The sequence below is a fragment of the Mobula birostris genome, chromosome 9, assembly GCF_030028105.1.
Source record: "Mobula birostris isolate sMobBir1 chromosome 9, sMobBir1.hap1, whole genome shotgun sequence".
Classification (NCBI taxonomy): domain Eukaryota; kingdom Metazoa; phylum Chordata; class Chondrichthyes; order Myliobatiformes; family Myliobatidae; genus Mobula; species Mobula birostris.
In genome coordinates this window covers 33,967,826-33,984,874 of record NC_092378.1, presented here as the reverse complement: position 1 = coordinate 33,984,874, position 17,049 = coordinate 33,967,826, and the positions used below count along the sequence as shown (strand labels likewise).

The 17,049-nt window shown below is 38.6% G+C and overlaps 1 protein-coding gene across 11 annotated transcripts in view; it reads left to right on the top strand.

Moving 5' to 3' along the window:
• Positions 1 to 17,049, top strand: part of LOC140202653 (ELKS/Rab6-interacting/CAST family member 1-like) — a 754,922-nt gene that overhangs the window by 117,654 nt on the left and 620,219 nt on the right. For all 11 annotated transcript variants that reach the window (XR_011887141.1, XM_072267763.1, XM_072267762.1 and 8 more), the window contains one exon: positions 15,926 to 16,119. Coding sequence is in view for 10 of the 11 variants with exons in the window: in XM_072267763.1 (XP_072123864.1) it covers positions 15,926 to 16,119 (194 nt within the window). In the remaining variant the exon portion in view is untranslated. The remainder of the gene's footprint in view (positions 1 to 15,925; positions 16,120 to 17,049) is intronic.

Below are 17,049 nucleotides of genomic sequence, written 5' to 3'. Positions count from 1 at the left end.
ACCTATCACCTGCCACCTTGTACTACTTCCTCCTGTCCCCCCACCTTCCTATTCTGACTTCTTCCTTTCCTTTCCAGTCTTGAAGAAGGATTTCAGCCCGAAACGTTGACTATTTATTCTTTTCCTTAGACGTTTAGACATTGCTTGGCCTGCTGAGTTCCTCCAGCATTTTGTGGCTTTGGATTGTGTTGCTTTGGATTTCCAGCATGTGCAGATTTTTTTGTTTGCAATCTTGCACCAAACTTATGCTTTATTGAATCCACCTTTCAGTGTTGCCATCTGTTGTTGAAGGTAATCCTGAAGGTTGAATCATATGATAACCCCATGACAGCTAAAAATATGACCTCCTGAAGTTTTGATCTCTAGGGTTGAGTGTATTTGTTTGTGGCTATATGTTAATAGAGGTTTACAATAATATTGTAAGTGCCATTGATTTAAAAATGTGGAAACTGGGGAAAGGGGAAAATTAAATGTTGGCAAAGGGTTTGTGAGGGAAATCAAGGATGAACTAGCTTTGATTCCAACAGCAACTAAAAGCAGCTCAATGAAGCTATGACAACAGTTGAGAGTAATACTTGCTAACACTCAGATTGCCCTTGTAACTATCATAAATGTAATATCTCATGATCCACAATATGGAATGGTGCGATATTCTTTTGAATTAAATGTAGTAATCTATAACCTTCTGAATTTTTTTCCTGTAACTCTTCTGATGTCCCCTTTTCTCATTTACACTTCCCTGCGCTAACTATCTGCATTTTGGCTTTCCACTACCTAACCTCATTTTCATTCTTGTTCCAATTAAAACAGGAAATGCTGGAAACATTCAAACTGTATCTGTGGAATGTGATTCTGATTTAACACTTCTGGTTAAGAACTGTTGTCAGAACTGGATAAGAAAACAAATTAGCTTTCAGATGCACTGAAGGTAGGAAAAGGAAAGATAGATCAAAGAAAATAGCTTTTAGGTTAATGCTGTCTCTAGATTGGGAAGTCACATTTGCATTCAGCTTGCAGAAAACACTTATCATTTCCAGATGCCTGCCACTTTAATTCTCAATCTGATCAGTATTGTCTCCACCTGCACTGGGGTTCAATGCACGGTTGTAGAACAACACCACACCTTCTGTTTGTGCACATTGCAGCATTCAGGACTCGAAACTGAATTCTCCAACTTTGGGCAACACTCTGGACACATGCTTCCTAATACTACATTAGACACATCTGCTTTCCAATGCCACTTTAGCTCATTTACGCATTTGTTTTCACCCTATCAAGACATTTCCTTTGTTCTTCCCATTACTTACCTACATTGTTTGGAACTGAAAACACTTTCTCCCTTTCCTTCCTCTGATAAAGATTGAAGCATCGAGTAATTTAAAAGGTTACACACATTAGTGCCTAAGAGATTTATACTTTATTTTTCGAGGCTGTTAATTTGTTTTGATGTTTTACAGCCCTGCTTTCTGCTGTAATATGCCATTCTCCCTCTTGCATTCATTCATTGCCATTCTGCTGCCAGTTTAAATATAATGCATTGTGAAATGTGAAAGCCTGATGATCTTATGCTACCAGAAGTTACTGATATTTCCAGGAAAGAAAGGGAGCTACTACCTTTGGGATGGTTCATAACCTTAAAATGAAGGCTTTCTCAGAGTGTTAGGCAGTTTTGACCATATAACAAGGATGAAATGATAATGTTTTCAGTAAGGTAGGTATAAATATGTTGGAAAGGTGGCAGTGGAAATCAAAGCACAAATATGCGAGATCATGTATTTTGCATTATGGAAGCAAATGAATTATCAGTAATTCATATGGAACCTATCTGATAGGTTTTCATCATACGCAGAGTTACAGAGTGGAAGTCCTCAGTGTTCTCAGAGAAAAAAAAGGCAGAAAGGCAATCAATATTTTATTAGCTAAGCTGTAAATTATAAGGGCAGGAAGGTAATGCTTTTTTTTTAAAAAAAGGGCCAGATTGTTTTGGGAATTTAATTGGATTTTTTCAGCTTTTATTTATTACTGCCAGTATTAGCTTAGTTTAGATTATTAAAAAAGTTTCAGGCAATAGATGCATCAACTTTGAATGCAAGTTTCTGCAAGCACTATGTTTTGAATATGTTGAGATCTTTTCCAGATTCTGCTAAAGAATGAGAATTGCAGACTCTTAATTTTTATGTTGGACATAACAGTACCTTTCATATTTTTTTGTCATAGAATATGAACAGATGTACTCCATTTACATCAGAACTTTATTCAAAAATTATGGCTATTTCTATTATTATTTAACATGCTGCATTTTATTGCAAATTATTTCTAATCGCCTTTGGCAAGCGCTTTTATAGCTGGCAGTACATGTGGTTGAGTTGTATCTGCAAGTCCTCCATTCCAAACAGTTCATAATAGGGTCCATTAGCTAGATACAGTGTAGTCCTTATTAGTGCTGTTTTCTGAGCAAATTTAAAGTGATTACTGCATAGCTACAGAAGTTTATAGTGCAAGTTGAGTGTGCTCTGCAATGCACTGTGTAGGTGCTCAGAAATCCAATAAGCAGTTTCTGATAAGTGCAGATGTGACATTTCTTTTGTATTTATAGACCAGTATAAAATACATGGTCCTGAATAAGAATCTTGGCCCGAAATGTCCTCTGTTTACTCTTTTCCATAGATGCTGCCTGACCTGCTGAGTTCCTCCAGCATTTTGTGCATTTATTGTTTAGTACCACTTATGCCACAAGGGTACTGTGTACAATTCTGGTCACCCCATTAAAAAGTTGATATGATTTTACTTTTCAGTGTTTTTTTTTGCCAGTGATGAAAGACATAAAGGTGCAGTAAAGGTGGCGGCTATGAAACTGATCATGACTGTGCCAGTTCTTTGAAAAAATGATTAATTAATACCATAATTCTGCAAATTCCTTTGTTTACAAGTGTTTGTTTAATCCATCTTTTAAAATGCGAAAATAAATCTGCTTTCTCCAGACAGTGCATTCTAGATCTAGACTTATTGCCTGTAAGTGTTGGGTTTACCCTTAGTTCCTTTTGTCAGTTACCTCAAATCTCTGGCATCTGGTAACCAAGTTCTTTTATCATTGCTAACCATTTATCCTGTTTACTTTAGCAGAATCAATAATTGAATCATCTCTACTAAATCTCTAATATGCTTTCAGAATTGGCCCATTTTCTCAAGTTACTGCAGTCTGCAATCCTTAGAAATATACAAAATAGGAGCAGGGGTTTAGGCTCTTTGGCCTTTTAGAACAACTCTGCTGCTCAATAAGCCATGGCTGTTCCCATTTCCTCTCCATTTTCCATGATTCCTTTGGATGTAACACTTCGAGTCATTATTTAAAGTGGGTACTTGGAGAGGGCGCAGAAGAGATTGTCTGAAACTTGAAATCTTACTTAATGTGTTAGTAGTCTTTTATAAAAGTTGTGTAATTTTGTACTTATTAAATAAAGCTAAGGACTCAGCTCTCTATATATATTTTCTCTCTTTATATATTCTGATTTTGATAGAAAGCTTAGATGTACAAAGCTGTTGAAATCATCAGATATTCATATTTGGGAATTTAGGGTTAAAACACTAAATATTGATAGACTGTAGCAAACAAAATCATTTATTTATGATGGAAATAACAATGAAGCTGTCAGAAACACCATTTAAGATAAAGGATGACTGATGGCTGTTTCTGGAATGTATACACAAATGGTTAAAAATGGCAGAATCCCAGAAGTTGTCATTAACTCACCACCTTTTTGAAGGATGTTTTGATACATCTTCACTCAGGCAATCAACATTGAACTGTTAAACTGATTTTGGACTACCCATTTCTTATAGTATAAAAGAAACTGATGTAATTCCTGTATGTTACATGTTTGAGCAATTTATTTTCTGTCAATGTAGTCCAATTCGATCAGGGCACCTCTATTTGCCTATTTGATAATTCCAAGCTTTTATTTTTTTAAGAGAAGTTGGATATTTCAGATCTTGCCTTTTCCATTTCTTCCATTTCACAATCTTTGTACCTTAAGAGCTTGTATGCAAGTATGTTTATGGTTGGTCAGAATTCTTCTGTTTAATAGACTGCATTAACTATCTTTACAACATCATGGTTTCTCTATTTCGGAGGTCATCTTGAAGATGTGATTGGAAATGACTGAAAAATGAGAAATTCGTGGATAGACAAAGCATTGAAGCCCTGTTGGTCACTCACATCAGTTGTCTCTCCTTTAAGTAATACAAATAATATTTTGCACAAATTGCATTTTTATATATAGCGGTAGTTTTTGAATAACTAAGGAGCTATTGCTGGTGGAATCCATGACAAGTTTGTGCTCCCTAGAACTTCCATCACAACTATTTTCTATCCTTCATTAATGAGACCATTGAGTTTCCATTTACACAGTCAGGTAAATCAATTTGACTAAAAACTTCCAAACCTATTAATTCTGTAATCTTATGATACTTATTTTTCTATTCATTTCTATTTAGTTGGGTAGTTTTGATTATGGACATAGTTGAATATGGTTTTTCTGATTTCTTTAAATTCGTTAACTTATCTGATATTCTGGCAACTTTTTGGAAGTTGTTCATCAGATTGAGTTACTAGTTTTCAGAGATTTGTGCGTTACTGCAAAGCCCACATTTATTTCCCATTCCTAAATCTCTCTGAGCTGCTGCCTTTAACTGCTACTGTCCTTCTTGTGAATGTACTGCAGTAATGCTGTTGAGTAAGTGCCAGGGTTTGGACTCCATGATAATGAAAGGTCTCTGAAACTATATCCTGATGAGGATGGTGTGCAATTTGGAAGGGGTCCTGCACATGTTGGTGTTCCCATTGCATCAACTACATTTGTTCTTGATGATGAAGGTTGAGTTTGAGAGACGCTGTCAGAGTAGCTTAGGCAGGTGACTTCAGTATATTTTGTAGGTGGAGTGTAGGTCAGTGGTAGGGAAGCAATGAGTAGGATGATTGACGTGGTACAAATCAAGCACACTTTGTAGGTTGCTGTTGCACATTAGTTAGATGTGCACATCTGAGGTAAGGGCAGCAAACTGTATGTAACATTGAAAAGTGCGGCATGAACAGGTACTATTAAGTCTGTTCAACCATGAAACCAACTGACCTCTCAATTAATATAAGCTGAGCAGACTTTACAGTTGGGTGAATGTTAATAATGCAGTACCTGACTAATTGCCAGTTTAAAGTCCTGATTTAAAAATCTGTTCTCTGTCATATAGAGGATGAATTGAGAGTTTGGAAGTTTCCATCTTAAACACAATAGTATTTGTACTATGTTCACTTCAGTAATATATGGAAACAAATAAGCATTACATAGCAAGGTTGTGATAGGAATATTGTGAAGTTGCTTTATGACACATCACATTTAATGTTACAGTTTCTGTATATGGTTTGTGTTTTGGGAATGAATTGAAGACATAAATAACTTAAGGTTGTGTGTTTTAGGATCAATCAATTGCAGAGGCAAGATAACAAGTTTCAAAAAAATCTTCCCTTTTCAGGCTTGCTGTTTGTATATTTGCACTAGAGCAGCAGGGAAGTAAGTGCTGTGTGTTACAAGGAAATACAGTACCTTATGCTCTGTATCTATTAGTGGGAGTATATTCACTTGCTGCATCACAGCCTGGTGTGGAAACACCTATGCCCTTGAACGGAAAATCAGACAGAATGTAGTGGATACGGCCCAGTCCATCACATCTTAAAACGTTTTGATTCTTGATTAATTACCATTAATTTTAAAACATCTGTAACAACATTATAAATTTTAATGCTTTTTAATGTTATTTTAAATTCATTTTGTATCTTCATAATTATAAAACAAAGAATTAAACGTTGGTATTTCTACTAACATTTTTTTAAAAAACTACTTTTCTTGTTTTTATGCACCTTGGCACATGGCCAGCAAAATACTGATCCTGATGTATGGCAGGCATACTGCATGAATAGTTAAAACTCAGAGAATGAAAAAGCTGCAACTTTTCTCTGTTACTTTGAATGTTAAAATTATTAGGCAGTACTAGGGGAAGCATGTGCAAATATTTATCTGCACTATCTTAGAAAAGCAAACAGTTAAGCTCTCATATAATTTAGTATTCTTAAATGTTTGCTGAGATTACATTACCTACCAAGTAACTACTGTACTAATTTTATTAATTTCAATAGATGTCAATTGTGTTGCACACTTTAGTTTGGTGAGGGAATGCTGAGTCAGTACACAACAGAATAATTTATAGTTGTATTTAGAGCGACAGCCAGTCTCAGTGGCTGCAATAACTTCTTGTGCAATTATAAAAGGCCCATTAATTTTAACTGTGTCTTTGGTTACTCAGCTGTGATAATTTTTATTATTCTCATCTATTGAACCCACTTATGCCTCTTTTACTTGAATCCTCTGGCCAGTGCACATGTTCCCTATTAATATATTCTATTGTTTAAAAGCTATTGTGTTGCATAGCAGATTAAATATGTTAAGTGTTTGGGGTGGAAAAAAGGCACTCAGAATCCAGTAGTTACTCCATTTCTTCTTGGGTTTATTTTTGCTTTCTTAACTCTCTTCCATTTCCATTCTTCACGTGCTTTTCGCTGGGAGATTGAAAGTAGTTAAGAATCTCTCTCTGGCTCTCATCTCCTATTCCCAGTTCCAATCACAAGGCCCAAAAGTTAAACTAGAATTGAAATTGTTCTGTACGAGATCAACCTCAAATGAAATGTATGCAAAATGAATGAATTAGCTTTGTCTTCTTCCTTAAACCAATGAAATTGTTTCAGATTACAAAAGCAAATGTAGAGTAGATAGAAATATATTTGTTCGTAGATGAGGCGTTGGGATTGGAGTGTCGTACCTCCCAAGATCATATTTAGATATCAAATTTGTGCTGTGGAAAACATCTTTACAGTATATTGGGTCTTTGGAATTCCCTTTAAAGTTTTGAGTGTTAATAAGTTTCTCTCTCAAAGTTGGATGTAATAAAAGGGATTGGAGAAATGAATATGCACATCTTGTCAAAATAATTTTCTGTCATGGAAAGGAAATATTGGCAAGGACTGGTTGAGCTAATTAATATCTTCCTTATGCCTGGCTAAATACATAAGGGTGTTCTAACATATATGTTGTACTTGTGGTCTAAAGGGAGGAAATGGAAAAAAGACTAAATGAGTACTGTGTTCTGGCAAGAAGCATAATCTGTAAAAGTCTAGAGGTAACACACACAAAAGTTGCTGGTGAACATTCATCAGCAACTTTTATGTGTGTTGTTTGAAATTCCAGCATTTGCACATTTCCTCATGTTTAAAGTCTAGAGGTAATTGTTTATTGTTTATCTTTGTCAAAATTTAGTGTAGTTTGGGACACTGTGTTCTAGAAAGGTTGCTCAAAGAGCTACTAAACTGTTCACCATTTGTAATGCTGAGGCTTGCCATAATCTTTTAGTCCTCCCTTGATACTGATGTCCAAGAGAAGGGAAAATGGGGAATGTGACCATCTTGTTCAACAAATAATAGGAGGATTTGTTAGGTGTATATATAGACTGTTCAGTTTCACTTTACTTTGGTAGGGAACCTTTAGAGCTATGTAAGGAGGGTGGGGAGGGGAAGAATATAAATCAGCAATTAGAAAAGTATGCAATAATAAAGTAGAGCTAGCTGAGTTTTAAGGTCAAACTGTGTTGAACTAATTTACTGGGCAAGTTAAGAGAAAGGGTTGTATAAAATCCAATGTATGTGATCAGTATGAATTCACAGAAGAGACTTGACAAAGTACTACGTAATGAACTGTCACAATAAAAGTCTGGTAGCTTTGATAAGAAATTTGCAGATACAGTGGCATGCAAAAGTTTGGGCACCCCGGTCAAAATTTCTTTTACTGTGAATAGCTAAGCGAGTAGAAGATGACCTGATTTCCAAAAGGCATAAAGTTAAAGATGACACATTTCTTTAATATTTTAAGCAAGATTACTTTTTTATTTCCATCTTTTAGAGTTTCAAAATAAAAAATAGGAAAAGTGTCTGAAGCAAAAGTTTGGGCACCCTGCCTGGTCAGTACTTAGTAACACCCCCTTTGGCAAGTATCACAGCTTGTAAACGCTTTCTGTAGCCAGCTAAGAGTCTTTCAATTCTTGTTTGGGGGATTTTCACCCATTCTTCCTTGCAAACATCTTCTAGTTCTGTGAGATTCTTGGGTTGTCTTGCATGCGCTGCTCTTTTGAGGTCTATCCACAGATTTTCGATGATGTTTAGGTTGGGAAGCTGTGAGGGTCAGGGCAAAAACCTTCAACATGCGCCTCTTGAGGTAGTGCATTGTGGATTTTGAGGTGTGTTTAGGATGATTATCCTGTTGTAGAAGCCATCCTTTTTTCATCTTCAGCTTTTTTACAGAGAGCGTGATGTTTGCTTTCAGAATTTACTGGTATTTAATTGAATTAATTCTTCCCTCTACCAGGGAAATGTTCCCCGTGCCACTGGCTGCAACACAAGCCCAAAGCATGATTGATCCACCCCCGTGCTTAACAGTTGGAGAGGTGTTCTTTTCATGAAATTCTGCACCCTTTTTTCTCCAAACATACCTTTGCTCATTATGGCCAAAAAGTTCTATTTTAACTTCATCAGTCCACAGGACTTGTTTCCAAAATGCATCAGGCTTGTTTAGATGTTCCTTTGCAAACTTCTGACGCTGAATTTTGTGGTGAGGACGCAGGAAAAGTTTTCTTCTGATGACTCTTCCATGAAGGTCATACTTGTGCGGGTGTCGCTGCACAGTAGAACAGCGCACCACCACTCCAGAGTCTGCTAAATCCTCCTGAAGGTCTTTTGCAGTCAAACGGGGGTTTTGATTTGCCTTTCTAGCAATCCTATGAGCAGTTCTCTCAGAAAGTTTTCTTGGTCTTCCAGACCTCAACTTGAAATTTGCATCACCTGGCCTTTCCTAACGATGACTGCAAACACGCTGTAGCCCTAACAAGCTAATTAAGGTCTGAAACCTTGGTAAAAGTTATCTGAGGGCTCAAATCTCTTGGGGTGCCCAAACTTTTGCATAGTGCTCCTTTCTTTTTTTTTTCCCCACTCTAAAATTGTACAAAACAAAAATAATACACTAATCTTAAAATGTTGAAAAGAATGTTTCATCTTTAACTATATGACTTTTGGAGATCAGTTCATCTTCTACTCACTTAACTATTCACAGTAACAGAAATTTTGACCAGGGGTGCCCAAACTTTTGCATGCCACTGTAAATGGATGGTGAATATAGTGGACAAAGATGGTGTTTCTTATGGGCCTATGCTAGGATCACTTTATATTTTAACTTGTTGTTTTTTCTTATTACATTGGTGTCAAAATATGCAGATGACACCAAACTTTCTGCTGTGATAAAACAGTGAGTTGGAAAACAAGTGGACAGAATAGAGAAACAAACAGTAAATGATATTTAGTATAAAACTCTGAAATGATACATTTTAACAGAAAAAAATGAGAAGTAATAGTATAGGCTAAATGGCATAGTTCTAAATTGCAAGAACAGAGGCACTCATGTACAACTGCATAAATCTTTGAAGGTGGCAGCACATATTGGATAAAGTGATTTATAAAACAAATGGGACCTTGGGCTTTATAAGTACGGGGTATAGAAGTAAGCTGATCATGTTTGAACTTTATAAAATATTGGTTGGTCCACGACCAGTATATGCACCCATTTCTGGTCACCGTGCAACTGGAGAGCATGTAGATGAGATTTATTAACACTGAAGGATGAGGAATTTTGGCTGGAAGGTTTAAGAAACGAGAGTTATTGTTTTGAAAGCAAAGAAGTTAGAGATGAGATTTAATGCAGGATGTTGGTGAGTTTCTATAGAATAAATACTGAGTGGGTGGTTCAAGGACCCAGGGACAGAGATTTAAATTGATGGATAAAAGATATAGGAGTTCTTGGAAGAAACATTCCTTTATGTAGGAAGTATGTGTGATCTGCAAGTTGTCTCCTGTAATGGTGGTGAAAGCGAGATGATTTGGAGTTTTGAAAAAAGGAACTTGAGGGGAAATTTACAGGGTATTGCAAAATGAGTGGGTAATTGTGAATAACTGAAAATTTTATATAAGAGAACCCTGCATAAACTGATTTCGATTGGTGCACTAATGCTTCAAGAACTAACTATGCAGGCAGATTTAGGAATTTTAGAGCTATTTTCATTACGAAAAAGAACATCAAATGATCTGATTAAACTACCTCAAATTATGAATAATGACATCTACTACAAGCTGTTTCGGAACGCTCTGGAATTTGGTGAGCTCTTATTTGGATTACTAATTTCAGTTTTGATCTCTACCCCAAGAAGGAAATACGGTCGGAAGTTCTGAAATACTAAACATTGTTTTGTGACTTGAATGTAGGCTCATTTGGCTGAATAGTCTGTTTCATTGTAATTTCTGTGAAGTATTCTTTCCATTAATTAGCAGAAATGGAGATAGAAACAATTGACGTATCAGGCAAATATGCTTGGAGAATGCTCTGGCCTTGGCAACAATGTAACATGGATTTATAGGTAGAATCCTCAGATAAAATTTTGTCCCAAATTTGCTATAGAAGACTATGGAGGAGTGTAGAAGTGGTGATCTTGTAGACACATACAAGATTCTGAGAGTTCTTTCCTTTTGGTGAAGAGTTCAGCGGATATAACACTATGATGATATAACACTAGCCTTTTAGGACAGATGAAGAAAAATTTCTCTGTAAAGTCTTTGAAATTCTCTGCTATAGGTGGCACTGGATGCCCAGCCATTAAATGTAGACAAGGCCAAGTTGAATAGATTTCTGAACATTAGGGAGATACGTGACATGGTAATCGAGGGAGATCTGGTAAGATGGCACCATTAAGTGGCGAATGTTTGTATGCAGCTCTGATGGGAATCATCATATGTATCTGTTTGAGACTAACACAGCTGAAATTCACAGCTACGGGTACTTCAATAAATGGCATTGTTTTAAGGTGTTTAAAAAAATTATCGATACCCAAAATTGTGGAACTTATACTGGCAGACTCAGGTCGCGAATGCAGTAACCCCTTTGAGAAAATGGAAGTGGGGACGATGTACTGGTCTACAGTTACGATTGAAATGTGGAGGCCCAAGACCTGCCCTCCTGATTATCCTGTTAATGAATGTGTAGTGTCTGGAAAATAAAATTGAGAACTTCAGAGCAAGATTGCTAGAGGGACATCAGAGACTGGTGTGTACCTTGCTTCACAAAATGTGGCTATGCCCCATCATTTCAGATATGGCGCTGCAGCTTGATGGCCTCACCATTCTCTGCAAAGACAAGACAGCTCAGTCTTTTAAAGGTAGAGGAGGTGGAGTATGCTTTATGAATAACTCATCATGGTGCACAAACGTGGTGGCTCTGTCTCAGTCCCGCTCACCTGTCCTGGAATATCTAGGGGTCAAGTGTCATCTATTTTATCTGCCAAAGGAGCTTTTCTGGCATCGTCCTGAGAGCAATGTACATTCTTCCTCAGGTCAACGCCAGGCAGGCACTGGAGGAGCTGAGTAATTCAATCAGCATGCCCAAAACTGTGCACTCTGTGTTCCCTATCATTGCGAAGGATTTCAACCAGGCCAACTTGAAGAAGTCTACTACCACCAACATATCACCTGTAGAACCAGAGGAGCCAACACACTTGAGCACTCTTATACCAGCGTCAAGAACCTTTACTGTGCCATCCTGTGCCCACACTTTGGAAAGTCCAATCACCTGGAGGTGGTACTTCTCCCAGTGTATACGCAGGAACTAAAGACTTTAGCATCAGTGGTGAGGACCAAGAAGGTATGGCCAAGGGTGGTGGATGAGTCCTTACAGGATTACTAGGAGTTTGTGGACTAGGCAATATTCAAGGATTCATCTTCAACTCTGAACAAATACCCCACAGTTGTCACCGACTTCATCAAGACTTGTGTGGATGTGTGTGTGTGCCTTTGAGAACATACCAGACGTACCCAAACTAAATGCCATGGATGAACTAGGAGATTCATAGTCTGCTGAGGACTAGGTTTGTGGCATTCAAGACCAGTGCTCCAGAACTATTCAAGAAGTCCAGGAACAATCTATGCAAGACTACTTTAAGAGCAAGTAAACAATTCTGATTGAGGTTGGTGATGGAATTGAATGCATGTTAGCTCTGGTAGGGTTGCAGGCCATTACTTCCTACAGAGCAAAACCTAGCATCATGAATGGCTGTGATACCTAACTCCCAGATGAGCTTAATGTATTTTATGCACACTTTGAAAGGAGAATAAAACTACGCCTGTGTGAATCCGTGCAGCATCTGGTGACCCTGTGATCTTTGTCTTAGAGGCTAATGTCAGAGCATCTTCAAGAGGGTGAGCCCTCGCAAAGTGTCAGGCCCTGATGGTGTACCTGGTAGGGTGTGAAAACCCTCGCCAACCAACTGGCGAGAGTGTTCAAGGACATCTTCAATCTCTCACCATTGAAATCGGAGGTTCCTACCTGCTTCAAAAGGGCAATAATCATACTAGTGTCCAAGGAGAGCAAGGTGAACTGTCTCAAACAAATATCGCCCTGTGGCACTCTCATCTACTATGATGAAGTGCTTTGAGAGGTTGGTCATGGTCAGAATTAACTCCTGCCTAAGCAAGACCTGGACCCCTGCAATTTGCCTCTCACCACAATAGATCTATAGTGGATGCAATCTTGTTTGCTGTCAACACTGCCTTGGATCACCTGGATATTAGTAATACCTATGTCAGGCTGCTCTTGTTTGAGTACAGGTCAGGTTTCAACACAATCATACCCTCTATTCATATCAAGAAGCTCCAAAACCTGGGTCTCCATACCTCCCTCTGCGACTGGATTCTTGACTTCCTCCCTGGGAGAACAGCGAGTGTGCAGATTGGAAATAACATCTCATCTTGCTTATAATCATCGCTGGTGCACCTCATGGATTGCCTGCTTAGTCTACTGCTCTACTTTCTCTATACCCATGATTGCATGGCTGGGCACAGCTCAAACAGTATCACAGCAACAATCTTGCACTTAACTTCAGTAAGACCAAGGAATTGGTTGTGGACTTGAGGAAGGGGAATTCGTGGGAATACACACCAATCCTCATCAAGGGGATCAGAAGTGGAAAGGATGAGCAGTTTTAAGTTCCTGGGTGTCAACAAATTTAAAACCCAAATTTTGTCTAACCTACTGACAATCTAGGTTAGTAACAAAAAGCATCTGGTGCAGTTTATGAGATGGATATCAAACTTTACAAGGATGGAGAGGTTCCAAAAGCTTTCTTGAAACACATAATTATTTGGCTTAGTTAGTTTTTTGTATTTTATGCAGGTGATATTTTCTGTGGTAAGTATCACCTGCATAAACTCTCTAGGAACTAGTTGATAGGATGTGGAATGTTGGCTAGCAATGTATTAGTAATTCTGGAGGTAACAACGGCACAAATGAAATGAGTTGAAGCACCCATCACCCAGGCCGTGCTCACTTCTCACTGTTGCCATTAGGAAGAAGTTACAGGAGCCTCAGGACTCAAATTACCAGGTTCAGGAACAATTATTCCCCCTCAACCACCAGCTCTTGATCCAAAGGGATGACTTAATTCAACTTCACTATTTCCAATCTGCACTGACTGTGGTCTCCTGATGAGGAAGTCGAGCATCCACTTGCAGAATGAGGTGCTGAGGCCCAGGAGTTGGAGCTTTTTGATTCATATTGAAAGTATGATTGCGTTGAATGCTGAGCTATAATCAATAAATAGCAGCCTGATGTAGGTAATTTGTCCCTTTCAAAGTCAACATGAAAGGTGTTGAGCTCATCTGGGAGTGAAGCATCACAGGCATTCTTGATGTTAGGTAATGGCCTGCCAATCCTGTCAGAGCTGATATGCATGTTGTCTCTAATCAAATTGGGATTGTTTTTTCACTTTTAAAATACCCTTCTGAACTTCTTGTATAGTTCTGAATCATCGGTCTTGAATACCACAGATCTAGCCCTCAGCAGACCACACATCCCTTGGTTCATCTGTGGCTTTTGGTTTGGTATGTCCGTTATGCTCTCATGTTCTGGAAGCTACACACTCATCCACACAGGTCTTGATGAAGTTGGTGACTACTGTGATATGTTCATTCAGAACTAAAATGAATCCCTGAATATTGTCCAGGCCACTGACTCAAATCAGTCCTGTATTCAAAGCAGGCTTGTATGCTGGGAATAGAAGTACAGCCAGGTGATTGGATTTTCCAAAGTGAGGATCTGGGATGGAACAGTAGCAGTCTTGATGTCAGTGTAACAGTGGTCAAGTCTGTTGGCTGCTCTGGTTCTACAGGTGATATGCTGTTGGTAGTGTTTAGAGACTTCAAGCTGACCTTGTTGAAATTCCTGCAATAATAGGGAAGGCATCAGGGTGTGCTGTTTTGTGAATGCTTGTCATTGTGCTCAGCTCCCCCATTGCCTGCCTGACATTAGCCTGAAGTGGAATGTACACCGCTACTGGGATGATGGCAGAAAGGTTCCTTGGCAGATAAAATAGACGGCATGACTGCTGGTGCATGGAGTTGACTTAATTATGAAGTATACTCTCCCTGCTCTACCTTTAGAAGGCTGAACTATCGTGTCTTTGCAGAGAATGATGAAACCATCGGGCTGCAGCACTGGGTCCGAAATGGCAGTGGTGAAGCATGTTTCTGGGAAGCAAAATAGCCAACAGTCACTAGTGTCCCTCTTGCACAGAAATGTTGCTCTGAGATCTTCAAATGTATTTTCCAGAGACAACATTCAACAGCACGATAGTCAGGAATGGGGCAGGGATGAGGGTGGGGTTTAAGGCCTCTGCATTTCAAACATTAGATTAGATTAGATTATGAGGACACCCACTCTTCGTTTATTGTCATTAAGAAATGCATGCATTAAGAAATAATATAATGTTCCTCCAGTATATCACAGAAACACAGGGCAGACCAAGACTAAAACTGACAAAAACCACATAATTATAACATATAGTTACAACAGTGCAAAGCAATACCATAATTTGATTAAGAGCAGACCATGGGCACGGTTTTAAAAAAAAAAGTCTCAAAGTCCCGATAGCCCATCATCTCACGCAGATGGTAGAAGGGAGAAACTCTCCCTGCCATGAACTTCCAGCGCCACAAACTTGCCGATGCAGCACCCTGGAAGCACCCAACCACAGCCGACTCTGAGTCCGTCTGAAAACTTCGAGCCTCTGACCAGCCCTCCGACACCGAGCACCATCTCTGCCGAGCACTTCGACCCCTGCCCTGGCCGCTGAGCAACAAGCAAAGCCGAGGACTCCAGAGATTCTGGATCACACAGTGGCAGCGACACAGGCATTTCAGAAGTTTCACCAGTTGTTCCTCCATGCTCTCACGTCTGTCACCATCAAATCAGGATTGTGCACGGCATCCTACTTGACAGATAACAGATATTCATCACCGGAGTGGCCGCTGTGCGCTGCGTCGTGCCGCCATCTTCTCCTCTGTAGTCATACCTGTAGATTAGACCGCCTTCCCACTTCCACTTTATTAAAGGGGAACTGCAGTTGTGACCTGTGTCTGCTGTCCAGAGCACGTCCATTTTGAGAATCAATAGATTTTTAAAAATGTTTTAATGTCATGATTACTGAAGTACCGATTTCTGTGACAGTATACCAGCTGTAGTAGTCCTAAACAGGAATATTTGAGCATGCAAAGAGTCACCACTTATTGGTGTCATCTTGAAGCTGCTGTGAATATATTTAGCATTTTATTGCGGTAATGAATTCAAAGAAGTCAATGCAGCTTTGGAAAGAATTCACAACTGTTCACAATCCCTTCTTAAAATTTTTACAATAAGAGTATACAATGTTTACCTGACCTTTCACTGAATTTTACTTTCAGTCCCTTGAGGCTTCAAATGAAGGACAAGCCACTGCTGAACTCCATGAACGTATCTGGCAATTGGAGAACGTGGTGGCACAGAATAGAGATGAGGCGAACAAAGGCCAAGCAGAAGTTGACAGACTGCTTGAGATTTTAAAGGAAATGGAAAATGAAAAAAATGACAAAGATAAGAAGATAGCAGAACTGGAGAAGTAAGTGATTTTTTTTAAAGAATTCAATGAACCAAATAAACTTTTACCTTGTATTTTATTTTACTTTGTATTCATTAACTTAAAAAGTATTCTCCTACAGATTTTTAGTTGTACTGCAACATTTTATTGTCTTGGGAATATATCATAGTTTTCATAATATGTGTTGTTTAATATTAACAGGCTCAGTTCAAACATATTAAATACAGCCTGTTCACAAACATTTCACTTATGAACTGTTAAAATTTGAATTGATTTTTTAAAAACTCATGGAATTTGTTTCATTTTATGTGAAGGTAAGAGCTGTACAACTATAATATATTTGGTTTAATGGGTGGTCCTGTATAATTAATTTGATTGAGTAAATTGAAGAAATAACAAAATATATTGATGAGGGTGGATTTGACTGATATAATATACATGGTCTTCATTAAGGCCTTTACCAAAGTCCCATGTGGAAGTCTGGTCTAAAAGGTTAGACCCCATGGGATCCAAGGCAAATTGTGAAGTTAGATATAAAGCTGGTTAGGTAATAGGAAACAGGATGATGGTGAAGGGTTGTTTTTGTGATTGGAAACTTGAGAGCAGTAGTGGACCACAGGGCTCAGTACTGACATCCTTACCGCATGTATGCCCAGATGTGAATGCTGGAAGTATGATTAGTAAGTTATGGTGTCTCACAGAGCAACAGCACAGAATGCCAAACACCTGAATGCGGTTAAAGGGATGACATGTAAACTCTACACTGGGCACCAATAGGTTGGGATTAAATTGCACTACTGGAGATGTGAGGTAGTGCCCTCAACTTTGCAGGTAACAGAAAGATTGATCATGGTGCTGATTGAAGGGTGGGCCTAGGCTTCTGAACTGTAATGAAATGTTGGGCTGAACAATGGCCGATAGAATTTAATCCTGAAATGCATGAGGTTTTAC